At 37.1% G+C, this 17,386-nt stretch overlaps 3 protein-coding genes across 5 annotated transcripts; 1 reads left to right on the top strand and 2 right to left on the bottom strand.

The window, feature by feature from the left end:
• Nucleotides 1-420: 420 nt before the first annotated feature.
• LOC122307540 (protease Do-like 1, chloroplastic) lies at nt 421-4,020 on the bottom strand. Its single transcript, XM_043120466.1, has 8 exons — nt 3,431-4,020; nt 3,216-3,338; nt 2,630-2,801; nt 2,270-2,307; nt 1,620-1,818; nt 1,339-1,491; nt 1,043-1,177; nt 421-749 (listed from the first exon to the last, which is right to left on the bottom strand). Exons 1-8 carry the CDS (start codon nt 3,892-3,894, stop codon nt 672-674), a joined length of 1,362 nt encoding a protein of 453 aa, XP_042976400.1. The 5' UTR covers nt 3,895-4,020; the 3' UTR covers nt 421-671.
• Nucleotides 4,021-7,373: 3,353 nt separating this feature from the next.
• Nucleotides 7,374-12,752, top strand: LOC122307220 (L-aspartate oxidase, chloroplastic-like). 3 transcript variants are annotated; one of them, XM_043119950.1, is made up of 9 exons: nt 7,374-7,545; nt 7,685-7,787; nt 8,460-8,601; nt 8,791-9,145; nt 9,389-9,631; nt 9,900-9,956; nt 10,061-10,141; nt 10,997-11,058; nt 11,525-12,752. In XM_043119950.1, exons 3-9 carry the CDS (start codon nt 8,468-8,470, stop codon nt 12,531-12,533), a joined length of 1,941 nt encoding a protein of 646 aa, XP_042975884.1. In that variant the 5' UTR covers nt 7,374-7,545; nt 7,685-7,787; nt 8,460-8,467; the 3' UTR covers nt 12,534-12,752. The 3 variants fall into 3 exon arrangements, with proteins under 3 accessions (XP_042975884.1, XP_042975883.1, XP_042975885.1); XM_043119949.1 differs by having other exon boundaries at nt 7,375-7,545; nt 8,457-8,601; XM_043119951.1 differs by lacking the exons at nt 7,374-7,545; nt 7,685-7,787 and adding an exon at nt 7,831-7,938 and having other exon boundaries at nt 8,457-8,601.
• Nucleotides 12,753-13,309: 557 nt separating this feature from the next.
• On the bottom strand, nt 13,310-16,769 carry LOC122307218 (protein KINESIN LIGHT CHAIN-RELATED 2-like). The gene is made up of 3 exons (XM_043119948.1): nt 16,460-16,769; nt 13,955-15,949; nt 13,310-13,739 (listed from the first exon to the last, which is right to left on the bottom strand). Exons 2-3 carry the CDS (start codon nt 15,943-15,945, stop codon nt 13,526-13,528), a joined length of 2,205 nt encoding a protein of 734 aa, XP_042975882.1. The 5' UTR covers nt 15,946-15,949; nt 16,460-16,769; the 3' UTR covers nt 13,310-13,525.
• Between the last annotated feature and the right edge of the window lie 617 nt (nt 16,770-17,386).

Genomic DNA, 17,386 nt, shown 5'->3' with positions numbered 1-17,386 from the left:
TACAAGATTGAATGCATCAACTCTCTGTAAAAATAAAAAATAAAACTGCACCATTTATAATTTGGGCAAGAACACCAAATCTATTCGCATGTAGTTGATCTTTAAAAGTAGGCCTTGGATAGCCAATACACAGGCATGAGCATATGCATTCTGGAGCCTGAGATGAAAGAGGAATGCTACCTAGCTGTCTCCACTTCACACCACTGATGGTTTAAAATTTTTTTTAATTCCTGTTAAACTAATCGAGCTGTTCTACTCATCATCTCTATACCATATACTTGTTAAGAAAAAAAATAAAAAGATAAAAAATAAAAATAGGTATGCCGTGTATGGATGATGAGTAGAATTCTTCGAGATGAAATGGCACCAGTTGAAAGAACCAAAGTTCAATTAGTGCAGTTAGTGCAAGGAACAAATAGGTGCAGCTCTTACATCCCACTTTAGACTTTCTATATTCTTCACTTTCCAGTGATACCCACAAAAGGATATTACTGTTTGATAGTCTGCCCTCAACAATATGAAAACTTTGTTATCAGAGGCAGTACAGCAGTTGAAATACATATGTACGTCAGGGCCCCTCAGTATGAAACAATTAACGCACAAAAATAATATATACGGCTGTGCTTTAAGTATACATGTGCCTAAAATATACATGCCGGACCGCTAGCACATCATGACACATCTGGCTTTGGTTCTAGTATTACAGGTATCTTCTCCTTACGATCACCACGCAACACCTCGATAGTCACCTGAATGCCAAAATAATCACCATATACACTTTCGAAAACTAATTAAATCAGCTTCAGAACTAAAGAAATATTTATCTAAACATGCTCGGGTCAATCAGAATCAACCGCTTCTAAATACTAAAGTTTAGCTAGATTCAATACAGAAAAACAGGAGTAGAGGTTGTATTGTGTTCTCTTCAATGATTACTTCACTAGGATAGTTTGGTTTTGCTGTCTCTTCCCCTTGCGCCATTCCACCCACACAAACACACACACACACACACAGAGACTGAATAAATAAACTGCCACCTTACCGTATCACCCACTTCACACTGGTCAAGAATTCTGTACAAATCACTGCCATTGGTGACCTTTTTACCGTTCACAGATGTTATGATGTCACCCAAAATAAGTCTACCATAGCTATCCCGTTTAGTTGGTTGCAGGCCCTGTAGAACAGAGATTGATCAATTCTGGTTAAGTGGAAGCAGAAAACCTTCAAATTTAATAAGCATGTCAGTGAACCAAGAAATATTGAAGTACAGATGAATGTTCCACTCAGCAGACAGGAAATACATTTCAATGTAGATAAAGTTTACAGAAATCTCACCGCTTTACCAGCTGGACCATTCGCAGGAGCATCTAAGACAAGCACCCCACTTACTCCTAACTGCTCCACAGATTGATCAGGCGCAAACTTAATACCTAAAATTGGTCTTGTGACCTTCCCAAATCTCACCAACTGGTCAACAATGCCGCCAACCTGGATATGCAGGAATGAAGAGACTTAATCTACATCATCAAAAGAGAGGCTTTGTGCCTCAATTAGACATGATGTCTATACTGAGATTCTCCTGCAAAGGATAAAAAAATAGTCTAATAGTAGCTCACCGTGTCAACAGGAATTGAAAATCCAACACCTGAGGATGCACCAGATGGAGAGTATATAGCTGTATTTATACCAATTAGGTTTCCAGAACTATCTAATAGTGGCCCTCCACTATTGCCAGGATTAATGGCCGCATCTGTCTGTATCACATCCTGAATGGGTCGGCCAGTAGCAGCAGAAGTAATTTCTCTGCGAAGCCCACTATGAAGAGAACATCAAAAACACATTAGCAAACGAGATTTTTATATACATGTCTAGATATGCTTATTTCTTGATAAGCAACATGAAAACCCACATTTACATGAGGGGATATCAGCATATTTTAGGGATACACTACCAATATGAATATTCATCGGTTATTGGTATGTTAATCACAGAGCCACAGGCACGCACACATCATGCATACATTTTCTCCATTATGATGAAAATATATAAGAACTGAAATTTTTAAATATAGGTTGCTCTAAAAGGGCTCACGATATGTGGAACAACCAAATCATCATAGCCAATTCCACTAGCATTAACGTGACTTTGTTTACATAAAATGGTTCATGAGAAAAAATTAGGCCATCCTAGAGGAAACTCAAAATTTTTTGTATCACATTTACTAGCAAGAAGCAATGTGAATTTCTATGGGAATTATAATTTATACCTGATAACGCCAGTAGTAAGAGTATGGTCAAGTCCAAACTGCCAGAAAGGAATAATAAAGCAGATTCTTAATTTATTTGGATACATAGTAAATGCAAAAAATAACGTTGACGGTATGATCAAAGTCTTGACAACTGTTTGGAAAGTAGCATTTAATCCTGATATGCCAACAAAATATTTTTCTAGGCACTTTTTTGGACTGATGAGATGAAAAGAACAAAAGATTTATCTCATGCTTGATGTTTAACTGAGCTGTTGCACATATGGATTAAAAAATATAGAAAGAATCCTTCGCGCTGTTGCTTTCCTAGAGATGAACTGTTCTATGAAAGCAGCATAAGAAAAAAAAGGTCATACTCACAGGGTTTCCAATAGCGTAAACTTTTTGACCAACAAGCAGGTCCGCAGAGACACCAATAGGTATGGGCCTCAGCTTTTCTTTGGATGCATCAACACGCAGAACAGCAACATCCTTATCTTGATCAAATCCAACAACTTTTGCATCATAAGTTGTCTCGTTAGCAAGGGTAACCCTGTAAACAATCAGCAACAACTTAACTGTCAACAATAAGAAGCTTAATTACGTCAACCTGATATGACATTTAAAAAAAATAAAAAATAAAAAATCTCGAGGAGGCATAACACAAATATCACAGTCCCCAAGTCTGAGCACAAAGGATAGCATGCATCAAAGCAAACAGATAATTTAGGATGAGTAAAACAGCCATCAATCGAAGACACTAATCCGTCACTGATGCAAAATTTTCCATGATTTACCAGAGACAAACGCGAGGAAGTTTCCTAGGCTGACTGAAGCAATTTCGATACGGCCCATATTAAGGGCTAAAAATTTCACAACCTCATTCCTAGTGGTGTCACTTTATAAGAAGTGGTATGAGTGTACACTCCATCCCATTGAATGAATTGATAACAAGCAACAAGCCAACCTGAGATCAGAGGCGCCACGAATCACATGATAATTGGTAACAATGTGACCTGCTCTATCCCAAACGAAGCCCGAACCCGAGCCCTGCGGCACCTCCAACACGTCCAACGTAAACGCATCCTGCCTAAAGCCACAAAACGGAAACATATGTGGTGCTGAGAAATCGGAATGGATTACCCGAAGTGAGAAAAACATAGTACAAGTAAAATAGAATACCTGACAGCTAAGTTGGTGATGTAAACGACGGAGGGCGTGTTCTCCCGGAAAATGCGAACCGTAGCTAGCTCATCGGTCTGCAATTTCCTAGGGGTGGTGACCACAAAGGCCGTGGCGGGGTCAACATCGGAAAGAAGGAGAGAGAAAGTCAAGGCGAGCGAAGCACAGAGAACGAGGGGCGAAGCTAGAGGGAAGGAGAATGATAGGAGCTTGCGAAGGCATGAAGGATTGGTGGTGGTGTTAGAACTACTGCTACCGCAACTATTACTGTTAGGGGTGAAAGCGTAATTGCGGTGGTGGTCTTGGAGGAAGGAGAGGATAGGGGGGTTGGGGTGGGGAGTGGGAGAGAGGAATTTGGAGGGAAAGGAAATGGATTTTCTATTGGGGGAGGTAGAAAATGGAGAGGAAAAAGGTGGAGAAGAAAGGGAGTGGAAGGACGTGAGGAGCGAAGAATAAGCAGCCATCTCTGCCTGCTTTCTTTTATTTTTTCGTTTTGGACAGCTGCAGCGAGTGGATTGACTCCTTTGAGCCTGTGTTGTTGTGCGATCGTCCCTCGTCAAGGTTTTTGCTACAATAATATCTTATTGAAGAAAGCCGTTAACTTTTCAAGGGGGTGATCGTATGGCTACTCTTTTGAGACGAGAGTTTCGCTGTAACAACTACTTTATGTAACTTCCCGAAAATAAATTGATAAAACTCATTGCTGAAAAAAAATATTATGACGATAACTAAAAGCGATTAGTTTTGAAAAGTGACTAACATACAATATTTAAAAAAAAAAAAATATTGCATGTTTATTGAAACTATTTAGATTTATATCATATTTTTATTAAAATTTGTGAATGAATATATATTCTATACTATTTTATACGTGATATAAATGCTTAATTTTCATTATATATAATTTTAAATATTTTTTTATCAGCATTGAAATAAACTATTACAAATTTTCATGAATCATCCAATTTCATTTGCTAAACCACCCAATTCATTGTGATGTGGATGTGTTTCGTATCTCTGCTAATGATTTCTAGCAACCTGCACCAAGAAGAGAATAGGGGGCTTGGTATGGTGAGCAACATCATCCATGCCTAAGTTAAAACAATGTAAAATGAGTATTTCAATACTCAGGTTCATAAGATACCTTTAATGTGTGCGTTTGATATTTATTTATACAGGTTGAGTGCCTGACTAAAATGGCTTATTTTGAACCTTGACATTCTCTAATCCTCCCAAAACTGAGACCCCGCTTAGCAAAAACCAAAACTCCAACCATCAAAACACAGGAATGTGGGCCTTTGAGACGCAGGATCTGACCCATTTCTTTTAACCAAATATATGGCCTACCACATTGGATCAACCCTTACTTACCCGATTTCAATTTTCCGAACCTTACTCTTAAAATTAAGATTAATTTATTTAGTCTAATTTTAAACTAAATTTAATATCCAAACACTTAATTATTAAATTATTAAATTTATATCAACTTAAAACTTCTTTATTTATAACTCGCATTCTTTTTCAACTCAATATCTCTTTACATACAAGACTCATAATTTTTTTTAACTTCTTATAAATATATCTAAATTTATATTTATATTTACATACATATAAATTCATCTTAATTGAGCCTTATAAAACTTATTACAGCATCTTAATTTACTAATATTAATAAAAAATGTAACTAATCTCAACATAGATCTAAATTATCTAATTCAATCCTCCAATTACATACCTATTCTCTATTTTTCGTGGACCACGAGGCGAAACGAATTATAATTCGGCCCAAGTGGGAGGTGGCCCCAATTGCATTCCCTCCGCACAAGACAAGTGTGGGAAAGTCCAACCTAGGTGGAGAAATCCAATTTTGTTCAGAACTTCACGCAATAAAGAGATCATACTCTCTTCTGCGAAAGAAGTATAAATGGAAAATTATTAACAGGTTTTCTTTACGGGTGTAACTGGTTTTGAACAAAAGATCGAATTGATATACATCAATTTTATATATTTTAAAATCGATTACGTATTAGTTATTCTTTTAAATTAATAATCCAATTTTTTTAATTTTCGTTGGATTCGGTCTAGTTTCTCGGTTTTAATGTACTATATAATATATTATAATATATTATATTATAATATATATTATAATTATATCATATACTATAATAATATATTATAATATATAGTGATATAGTATTAGTATAATTATTAATATAAGCTATATAATATTGGTATAACTATTAATATAATAAACAAAATTATATAAGATTTTAAAATTTAATATTATATTAATTAGTAATTTATCATATAATTTAAACTATTATATATATAATTATATATTATATATCAAAATTATATATAATAGCAAAAATTAAAAAATATATAAATCGGTCTGGTTTTTTAAAAAGAAAAATTAGAACTAGATTGATTTTGACCGGTAAAAAATAAAACTGATACTGGATCGAACCGAACTGACCGATCTTACCAATTTAGTCTAATCTAATCCAATTTATTGGTTTATTGATTTTTTTTTTTACAATTTTTTATTTCTTTCTTTCCATAGTGACTAGTCAATGAAAAACTCGATTTACAAGCAGCAGTGTGCAACCGGCGCAGAGTCGGTGACGTGGGATGTCCACATGTTTTATTTAAACAGCGGCGTTGCACTACTTTGCAAACTGTAGATTAGAGGAATCCCTGCATAAGCCAAAACGCTCACCTCTAGTGAAAGAAATTGAGAGTTTTGTTTTGAAGATTTCTATTTCATGTACCGACAATGGTGGAGGTAAGTTAGCAACAATGAAAGTCATATAAATCTACAAATAGAAAAGAAAACAAAAAAGAAAGAAAAAGAATTTTACGCCCCTAGAAAGAGAGAGATAAGGTGTCTATTGTACTTGCTTTTCACCACGTCTGCAACTACCTTGTTTATTATTTTTTTAGAGATCAAGAGTACTATAAAGAAATTAATCGAGTGTAATTGGGGGAGATGGGATCTGAGCAGCAAGAGAGAGGGGGAGGTGCGACGCATTCTGAGCGAGAGAGGAGGAGCTATGGACAGCAGAGTGCAAAAATAAGGGAGAGATAGAAATGGGAATTGATTTTTTTTTTTCTCTGTCTACGTGGGACCTACCATGTCAGCCGCTTACGCATCGACTTTGCAAATTCGACTGTTTGCAGGAACTTACCTACTGATATCGGGTCAGATTCGAGGAAATTCTTCCCAATTTGCAGCGCTGGAAATTATTCTCCACCGACCCAATAAAAGAGAGTCAAAGAAGCAAAGTTGAGGAGGCCCCCCATGTAATTGGACTATTCGGGTGGCTATTAGCACTTTTTGAAGATTATGGTCCAGTGGCTCCTAAATAACCATTAATATGGTACGCGGGCGGGCGTCCCGTGCTTCAACAACGACCTTTTTCATTACCCCAACAAAAACACAACCTTTTTCTGACCAGGTGGACCGCCTTCTTGGTGTCAAAATCGCCATTCCAATTTTCATTTTCATACCCAATTAATCAGCAATTTAATTATTGCATGGCATAAGCCATAATATTGGAGTTTCCTTAATTTTTTTAATTTTTTTTAATGTTTTGAGAAATTCAAAGTATTATTATTTTAATAAAAATGTTTTAGCCATAAGAAAATTACATAAAATTAATCTTACAAACTGATTTAATTTGAGATAATTCGTGAGATTATAAAATTATTTTTATTGTAAAATATATCTAATATATCATATAAAATTATATTAATTTATAAGATTATTTTATAAATATAGTAGTATTTTATTTATTTATTTAAATATGAGTACTTGTACATCTAAAAAAAAATTATAAAATAATTTTATAAATTGATGTGATATTGTGATTTGAATTGGGTAAATAAAATTATTTATAGTGCTTGCAAAATTAAAAAAAAAAAACTATAATGAAAGATATCAAGATTAAGAGTATGAAGTCGTAATAGTGCTGAATCTTACAAAATCGAAACAACCGTTACTACAGGAGAAAAAACAAGAGAGGAAACGTTGGCTGCACACATATATAGGAGGAGGATGGCGCCTCGAAGTATGGTGGTTCCTGAGCAAATATTGGATTTGGCGCATGCGGAACGTAGGCTTCCCCCTCTCCTTTGGCGTGTCTCTTTACAAATTACTCCGACCCCATTTTTTGTTTTATTGTCATCTTTAATTTATGCGAACAAATATTCTTGGGATCAATATGTGTTCTTTCTATTGTTAATTGGATCCAGGTTTATCGTCTGAAAACAAGCGAAGAGACCCAGATATAAATACGTTTGTTTCCATTATCTTATAGCCAGACTTTATACAGTTTGAGAGAGATACAATCTTTTTGTAAGTATTAAAAGCTCTTCTTTTACTCCTTTCCTTTCGCAGAGGGTTGACTTGAGGTTTAGCTGTTTGATTTAATGTTCTGATGAGCTCTTGAATCTCTGGCACGTCTGTTTAACATGCCGGAGTTCAGTCGTCATTATCCATTTAAAAGGTTTTATGCTGGTTTTCTGTCGTAACTGCTCTTTATGGATAATAGGTGGTTATGTTTTCGATGCGAGGATGTTGGGTTGTTGTTTACTTGGTGATGAGTTGTTGCTCTTTTCTAATTTGAATTGCTCCTTACATTTTTTTAATGTATTTTCCTTGTTTCTGATTTTAGGGATGTCAATCATGACTCTTTTTGTTTTTTTTTTGGTACTAATGCCTGGTTATGAAGTTCGATTTATTGTAAGCAACGCCTTGGGGGTAGCTTGTTATGAACGGGAATGACATATTGACATTTACTTTCTTCCTCATAATAACTCTGAAAACTTGGATATGATGGCGTTGGGCTGTGCAGATTGTGCTCAAAGAGATCGTAAAAAATGGAAAAGAGATTGTGCTCAGATGAAATACAAAAAATAAATAGAGGGGAGGTGAAATCATTCAAGGGATAGATTGAAATAATAGTTCTATCCCTATTGATTTAATATTTTTTTTAATGGTATTGATGCTGATTTTATCTGGCAGAAGTATTGCAAATGACTACTTGTATACCTGCTGGAAGCGGCAACTTGCATTATAGCGTGGCACTAAGCAAAGGACATGGTTGTAGAAAAACTTCTTGGGTGTCTGGTATAGCATTAAAGAGAAGTACACAGAAAGAGCTTTCATGGTACTCATTGGGTTTCCGATATTTATGTTTTACAGAACTGCTTTTATTAATCTATAAACACAGCGCAGAAACTTATTTCATGATAGCACCGAGATAGTTCCATTGACTGTATATTACGTCATTATTTTTATTTTTTCTCACACTTGCGTACTGAATCTGTGGAATGCTTTTTTTGTCCTGATCTTCCAGGTCATGTGGTGTATCAAAATTCTTGCGGTTCCAAAGGTTTAATTTTTCCCAATCTCCATTTGGTGATAATCAGAAGCCCCTTAGAACTGTCACTTCATCTTGCTTGAGAGATGGTTCCACAAAGTATTTTGATTTTGCTGTCATTGGAAGTGGAGTTGCTGGCCTTCGTTATTCTCTTGAAGTTGCAAAACATGGAACTGTTGCTGTGATTACCAAGGCTGAGCCCCATGAGAGCAACACAAACTATGCTCAAGGTGGTGTTAGTGCTGTGCTTTGCCCTTCAGATTCTGTGGAGAGTCACATGCACGACACAATTGTAGCCGGTGCTTATCTCTGTGATGAGGAGACTGTCAGAGTTAGTGCACTTAACTACAATTAATGCCCTTGATTTATATAAGCTGAGATTTTTTTTAAAAGCTGAAAATGATATATTGTTTCTTTGAATAAGTTTGCATTAATGAACATTGCCATAATGAAAAATAGAATCTGCAAACTTTGGTTGTGTTTGCTCTCTCAATATTGTCTCATCGAGTGTCAATTACCATTGCCTCTTGCATAAATGGTAGAGCTTTTTATCAAGTTTGGTTATGTTATCCAGGTTGTCTGTACAGAAGGACCTGACAGAATCAGAGAATTGATTGCCATGGGTGCATCATTCGATCATGGGGAAGATGGCAATCTGCATCTAGCAAGAGAGGGGGGGCACTCTCATCATAGAATTGTTCATGCTGCTGATATGACTGGAAGGGAGATTGAACGTGCTCTACTAGAGGCAGTTGTCAACGACCCAAATATATCTGTTTTCGAACACCATCTTGCAGTAGATTTGTTAACTTGTCAGGTCACTTTTTCACTCTATTTTATAATGTTTGTTTCACATTGTATTGTACATGCTCCTATATGGTACCCTTCTGCCGAATGATCTTAAAAAAGAAAAATTAAGCATATTTTGGATGTGAGTTTTAGGCACTGTTTCAAATATGATATTAGCTGAATTTTCTTCTGGACTTCATTATTTTATCTGTGTCAATTTGACATGCACAAACTTTGAAACCACCATAGTTTGAATACCAGCATTCACTAAAGAAAGTATATTGCCAACATTGCAGGATGGTTCTGACACAGTATGTCTTGGTTTTGACACATTGAATACTGAAACATTAGAGGTGAAGAAAGAATTTACCTCTTAAAGTCTCTTAAACTCTGTGGTAATATTTTTCCAAATATCAGTATCTATATTCTGTAACCTTTGCTGTTTTGTATTTTTCAGGTGATTAGGATTATTTCAAAGGTGACTTTACTTGCATCAGGTGGTGCTGGACACATGTATCCGACAACTACAAATCCTCCGGTAAATGTTTTCACACTTTCAGTGTATAACATTGTAAGTGGTGTTTGACTCTCCAATTGCTTCTTAATGATGATGATGCTCTCATACATGGCCAGTATAAAAATCGTTTTTGTATCTGAAAGAAGTATTTCTTGTGGTTCTTTAATAATGTTGAAATCTTCACTCATTGTATTATAGGTGTGAACACTTCTATTACTGTATATAATTTTAGAAACATGGAGTTTTGTCTTTGCGAAGTTACATCATCCTCTATTAACTAAAATTTTTTGAAATTTTCAAGGTCTAATCACATCTGAATTACAAGGTCACTTCATTCTCTTTTAAATCAAATTTTTGAAGCTTAAAAGTCTCATCACATATGAATACATCAACCTTATGAGGCAGCAGTCAAGACAAGAATTCAGAAATTACTAATTTTGTCTTATTTTGAGTCAAGCAGAACAAACTGAACGGAAAACTGCTATACATAAGGTAGCAACAAAGAAATTCATTTCACTAAAGTGATATTGATGGGATTCTTTACTTAGAAGGACAAAATTATACCTGGGTTCAACAGATAGTCTTGCATAACTATAGAAAAAAATAAACCCGAGAAAGAGTATAAAGACACAATTAATCTTATCATTTGACGATATGGTAATAGATTTTCTTTCTCTCTCTCTGTTTGTTATATTAATTTCATCCATTATTATTGTACTACTCCATTTAGCATTCGTTCAGATACTACTATAATTCTACCTATATCTGGTGGATTGTGACTGCACGTGGCAGTAAAACACCATCTCAAAGATATAGCCTGTTCGATCACAAGTTTCATTCTCTGTTTTCTACTTTATGCTCAATTGGTTCTTACAGGTTGCCACTGGAGACGGAATGGCCATGGCCCATCGAGCTCAAGCTGTAATATCCAATATGGAGTGAGTAAATTTCTTTGAACTTTGTTTGAAATTATAAATTCTCCCAGATAAATGTCAAACAAAACTGTTTTGAAGTAATCATGCAAGAATTCAGGAAGAATTTTGAAGATCCAAATTCAAACCCACAATGCCTGTTTTTGTAACTTTTGAATGTGCAAGGTCATCATTTGGGATGGTGAGCGGAATTGGGGAATATATATATATAGCTCAATACCGGATAAGCTACTTTGCTCTTATATAGGGGCTTTGAAGAATGAAACCCATCATTTCCGCCAATTTTGTTAGAGTAATTGCATTAGCCTGTGAATTTAGATTTCCTAAATCAGGATTACACCTCTGCTTACATGGCCGCAAATCATTTTAGTATTAGAAGATCTCATTTACTGTGTATGCAATAGGATTTTATTTATCTTTATATATTGATATAATGGAAATAATATTTTCTTGGCATTATTTTGTTGCTCAGATTTGTGCAGTTCCACCCAACTGCCCTAGCTGACGAAGGCCTTCCCATCAAACCAGCCAAATCTCGAGAGAATGCATTTCTTATCACTGAAGCTGTTAGGGGTGATGGAGGCATTCTGTACAATTTGGGAATGGAAAGGTTCATGCCATTGTATGACGAGAGAGCAGAACTTGCTCCCAGGGATGTAGTGGCAAGAAGTATAGATGACCAGCTTAAAAAGCGGAATGAGAAGTATGTGCTCCTAGATATAAGCCACAAGCCCAGGGAAAAAATTCTCTCTCACTTCCCCAACATTGCTGCTGAGTGCCTACAACATGGCCTGGACATAACTCGCCAACCAATTCCAGTGGTTCCTGCAGCTCATTACATGTGCGGGGGTGTCCGTGCTGGACTCCAAGGGGAGACAAATGTGCGTGGCTTGTATGTGGCTGGTGAGGTTGCATGCACAGGTTTGCATGGAGCAAACCGACTTGCTAGTAACTCATTGCTTGAAGCACTAGTTTTTGCAAGAAGAGCTGTCCAGCCCTCAATTGATCACATGAAGAGCTCCAAACATGATCCCAGCGCTTCAAATTGGTGGGCAAGACCAGTTGTTCCTTTAGCACTTGGAAGTGATGCTATGAACAGAGTGGAAATAATGACAAGGGAAGTAAGGAAAGAACTGCAATCAATCATGTGGGACTACGTTGGAATCGTTCGGTCAACAACAAGGCTGGAATTTGCAGAGCAAAAGATTGGTGAGCTGGAGGGGAAATGGGAGGATTACTTATTTCAACACGGTTGGGAGCCAACAATGGTGGGGCTTGAGGCTTGTGAAATGAGGAACCTCTTTTGTTGTGCAAAGCTCGTGGTTAGCAGTGCCCTTGCTAGGCACGAAAGCCGTGGACTCCACTACACCATTGACTTTCCTCATCTAGAGGAAAGTAAGAGGCTGCCAACAATTATTTTCCCCTGTTCATCAGTACAGAGTACCTGGAGTTCACGACAACTATACAGGCAGCCCTTATAGCAGTCAACAACTCAGCCGTGCTTGCAAGATTCGCATGTTTAGGTCTTTTAACATCTATAATTTTCTACAACATTTATCATTTAAGAAGCAGAAGTTCTGCTTTTATTTCAATAGGTCATACATTGTTACGTATAAATTTGATCATTTAAATTTAAACTAATTGCAAAAAGGTGACAAAAAATATTATTACAATTCACTTGGGCACTTTAAAATTTGGAATACTTCCTCTTTCTTCACTACATCTCATTTCCTCTATGCTTAATTTATTATAATAAAATTTAATAAAAAAATATATTACAATCACATTTGGAAGTTAAACCGTCGAGGTAGGTTGAGAGGGTGTGTTGGCATTTGTCTTTGAAAGCTTAGTCTTCTATCGTTAGTCAAGTCGAAGCAGCTTCATGATAGGATAGTTCTTAGTCCAAGTAACTTTCAGAGAAAGGGAAGGGCAAGGATGCTTGTAGATGCTGTTGAGTTCAAGTTAATCAATCAAAATTGCTTGCTACTTTGAGCCATGACAATATTTACAGATCTTTCACCTCAAGACAATTGTAGCTCAACTACCGCCACCAAGCATTTAAACGCCATATTCGACGGAGTTGAGCATCACAGATGTTATATAACAGCTCCTGGATGTTGAAATCGTGAAGATTTGCAGAACAAACTAAATGGCAGTTGCACCAATCATAGATAATGAAGTTCTATCAACTTTGAAGTTGATAAAAACGATGTCACACCATAGTTTTTTTAATATCGAGACATACCAAGGAATAATGTGACAGAAAACTCATCAATTAATGTGCAAGAATATATGAATGCGACTTCTTTTGACACCTAATACTTGAGTAAACAATTTGAACCAGAATCTCCTCCTAGCTCCTATTATTGTTTGATTATTTTTCCCAATTTTACAACACCAATCTAACAAAACAACCACACCTAAACCTCTTCTGAAAGATATTTGACAAAGGAGCGTATGTACACAATCATCATTACAATACCATAATACCATTGTCATTTATGATCTCAGGGTTGGTGTCAAGCAGTGTAACCAGTGATATGGTTTTCCTGTTCCGGACTCTGCCCGCTTCTCTCAACAACTCCGCTAACCTCCGCCTTTCATCATCCACATCGGGATTTGCTGTTCCAAGCTTCTCTTCTCTCATGCCAACGAGATGTTCCAAAATTTCAATGGCATCATCCAGCCTGTCAAATTTCAAGTTGAAAAGCACAGAGATAATGTTATGAAGAATAGGTAAACTTAAACAGTGTTTGGATTGTCCATACGCCTTGTCATATACTATGTTGATGGCCAAAAACACGAAGCAGAGGAAGAGGATCAGAGGCAAAATACCGTAACAGTGCAACACAATAAAAACTCAGATCAATCAGTTTGCTAAAAAGTAACAAAAGAATGATACCTGCCCATTGCGTCGTAAGTGCCAGCAAGATTGCTATAAACCCCTAGTGTATCGGGGTGATATGGCCCATATTCCTTTTCCAGAATACTCCTTGCTTCTTCAAAAAAATCTGCAGCCTCGTTTATTGCATAGCGCTGTACGCAGGCAAGTCCCATTTGGTTAAGAGCAATCCCAAACAGTGGAGATTTCTTCTCTCCACTCACCCGAAATTTCGAAATGGCACTTTCCAAGGAGTTGTAAGATTCGGAGTAGTTCCCCATCATAAAATACATGACCCCCATCTGGGCCTCAATTCCTGCAACTGTGTTTTGTTGACCTGGGGCATCACCAAATATTTTCAAAGCCTTCTTGAGTAGCTTTTGTGCCAGCTCCAATTCATTCATGGATTGATAGATAGCTGAAACATCAATAAGACCACTAGCAATCTCTTCTGAGGCGATCCCAGGATTTGGCTTTCTATAGATTCGAAGTGCATTTCCACAATAAGATTTAGATTCCTTGAACTTCCCGATCTTATGGTACAAGTCAGCCAAACGCACAAAAACTGAGGCAACGGAGGGATGATTCTCTCCTTTAGCTGACTTAAAGACTGTGACTGCTTTTTGATAAGAAAAGACTGCTTCGTCATACCGAGCCAAGGATAGATACGCATCTCCAATGCTGCAATCAACTGAAGCCACATCTATATCCTGGCCATTGGCTGCCATGGCCATGCTTGCTAAAACATAGTGCTCAAGAGCAGCTTCATAGTCTCCCTTTGCGTCACAGATCAGTCCCATGAGCCGCCTATCTGCTGCTTCTTCGAGAGAAGCAGGATAACCATTCTCACTGTGGATGTCAAGAGCCATCTGGCAATGCTTCTCGGCCTCATCAAACTGCAATGCTTGAACATGGGCCTCAGCTAAATAGCGACACGTCTCACCAAATCGAGGGTCTGTTTCTCCCAATACTTGCCTTTGGATTTCAAGACCTGCTGTATAAAACAGAATTGAATTCTCAATCTGACCAAGCATTGCATAAGTATCACCCAACTGCATGCATCCAGCAAACTTAGCTAGCGCATCATTTTGGCCATCCTCTATCACAGGGATGTCAATTGAGCGCTCGAGAACCGGAATTGCTTCGTTGTAGTGGCCTAAGCTGCAGTATATTACTGCTATAACATGCAAACACATGACCAGCCCCAAACTGGGTTTCCCATTTGCACATATCTCAAAAGATTTCAATGCCCGAAGAGCCAATTCAAGAGCTTTCTGAGGATTTTCACCATAAGAGATCATATCCCTACTTTGTTTAAGCAAAAAGGGGCCAAGGTCTGGGTTATCTAGTCCTGCCTCAAGAGGATCCTCAAATCCAGCCTGAAATTTTGCTCCCAGTAAAGCAACATTTCTCTGCTTTTTCATAGCAAAAATTGCATTTATTTTACTTGAATTCTTCTCATACCTCTTATCAATTGGAGGTCTCTCATGAGAAGATTTACTCCGAGTACTTGATTTTGCTAATGCTCCGGGGTCCATTTGCAAGCGCGGAAGCTGCTTAGGACTCGCAGATGGAGTCTTAGCCTTCTTTGTAGACTTTTTAGTCATGGACCAGTTTTCTTTCTCTGGGGTAAAGTCCCCTCCAATATTACTCCTCTGCTTATTTTCTGTTAGCACCTCCTTTGTTACCTCAAATTCCTCACAAGCTCCAACAAGATGACGTAATTCTGAATCAATCCTTGATTCCCACCCGTATGACACAAAGCTGGCCATCGAGGGTGACTGATCCGAGCTCTGCATCTCACAGACATTGTGATACAGCTGCTCGATAGAGGTGTCGATCGCACCATTGGCAGCAAGATAAATGGAGTCACTTCGAGCACTTTGTGAACTCAATGAACTTCTTGGAGAGCCTTGCTGGGTATAGCCTTCCTGATTTGATGCTTGGCTGCCACTGGATTCGCGCTCTGCCTCACCAACCCCATATACAGCATCCATAGCTAGTCCAGGCATCAACCTAGTATGGAATAGTGAAATAAAACAGGAAAAAACGCAGTTATCAGAGAGGAATAACAAAGTAGAGCTGTACAGTATCTAAGAATGAATTACACAATCCTAGCTGTGAAGCCTCCCATCCGCACATCCCAAATTATTGTTCCTATTCCTCAACTATGTACCCAAAATCATAATAACATATGTTTTAATCAGGAGCATGAAATATCATATAATTAAAACCCAGAAGAGAATGCAATTCCACTGTTTTAGTGGGTTCCTTGCCAACTTGAGAAGTACTTGTAATTCAATGATCAAGAACCAGAGATTGAGGAACAACACATAAATCCATTGAAAATTTTGAAACATTAAAACAGACACCAAACTCCAAATGCCAACAAGTAGAAAATAACAGACAACACGAAACGGAAAACACACAAGTAAGCCTAAATTAGAATTTAGTTATAGATGTAGAAGCACTTATATATCATAAACGAGACTTAAAAAAAAAAAAAAAAGTTACAGTTAAACATACCTTAATAATGTGCCAAGAAAAAGAAAGCGAAGATGGTTTGACTAATTTCCAAGTTCTCTGGGTGTTATGTACAGGCAGAAAGATAGAGGATAGGCATGGGGAGGTGATATGCCTCTGAATGCTTAAATACGAGATATGGAGGTGGAATTATGAGTGAAGTGAGGGGACAAAAATGGGTGAATTTTTAGAGAAAATATATGCATACGCGTGGGGTTGCAGTTGCAGAGTTTGGAAGTTGAAGCAATGAGGAAGGCGACCTCTCTCCCACCAGCATCATCCCAAATCCCTCGGCCTTGGGGAATTCAAAAGCAAATAAATACAAATAGTTAGATATTAAAGTAATTAACCATAATTTGGCGGTGATAGTTAGCAAAACAACTTGGCGGGATTAACGGCTTTTCAACTCCAAAAAGACGTGTGGAAATGATAGGCTGACAGCGCCTTTGTCTCGTCTAAAGAATTTCTTTCCGAAATTACCACGTGTCAAAAGCTGGTTTCAGCTTTTTTTGTTTAATGTAGTCCAATGATTGGATGTTTTTGCAGTGTAACAGCCGTACTGGGTGCTGTTTTGGGCTTGTTTTACTTTCATTTTTTATTGTATTTTTATTATGAAGTGGAACCTTAACCGGACGGCTATGTAGGCCCGTTTGGGCCCACTTTGCTATAAGGGCTTCTTTAGTTCTTTCACCACTCTTATTGTGATATATGTATTTTGTACTGTACTCTCTTTTTATAAAATTTTTATATATAATTATTTTTATATATTTTTTAAATATTTTATTAGAATGATTAGCTGAATCACATTAAATAAAAAGGATATTTGAAAGCCCGATCGAGTACAAATAATAATTATTGGAGTAAATTATTGCCAATTGGAAGTCATATTAATTAATTATAAGCTGATTGCAACTTTTTAAGGTCCAAAGT

This window comes from Carya illinoinensis, chromosome 4, assembly GCF_018687715.1.
Source record: "Carya illinoinensis cultivar Pawnee chromosome 4, C.illinoinensisPawnee_v1, whole genome shotgun sequence".
Lineage (NCBI taxonomy): Eukaryota > Viridiplantae > Streptophyta > Magnoliopsida > Fagales > Juglandaceae > Carya > Carya illinoinensis.
Note: the sequence above shows the minus strand (reverse complement) of the source record. Positions and strands in the feature narration are given on the sequence as shown.

Bases quoted from the DNA above. Each gene is read 5' to 3' on its own strand.
- LOC122307220 (XM_043119950.1), top strand. From the start codon at position 8,468: ATGACTACTTGTATACCTGCTGGAAGCGGCAACTTGCATTATAGCGTG. The intron at 9,957-10,060 runs GTGAAGAAAGAA...TGTATTTTTCAG, and splicing joins TGAATACTGAAACATTAGAG to GTGATTAGGATTATTTCAAA. The intron at 11,059-11,524 runs GTGAGTAAATTT...TTTGTTGCTCAG, and splicing joins GCTGTAATATCCAATATGGA to ATTTGTGCAGTTCCACCCAA.
- LOC122307218 (XM_043119948.1), bottom strand. From the start codon at position 15,945: ATGCCTGGACTAGCTATGGATGCTGTATATGGGGTTGGTGAGGCAGAG. The intron at 13,740-13,954 runs GTATCATTCTTT...GAAATTTGACAG, and splicing joins ACTTACGACGCAATGGGCAG to GCTGGATGATGCCATTGAAA.
- LOC122307540 (XM_043120466.1), bottom strand. From the start codon at position 3,894: ATGGCTGCTTATTCTTCGCTCCTCACGTCCTTCCACTCCCTTTCTTCT. The intron at 2,308-2,629 runs GTGAGTATGACC...CCTTTCTGGCAG, and splicing joins TTTACGCTATTGGAAACCCT to TTTGGACTTGACCATACTCT. The intron at 1,178-1,338 runs GTGAGATTTCTG...TCTGTTCTACAG, and splicing joins ATGGTCCAGCTGGTAAAGCG to GGCCTGCAACCAACTAAACG.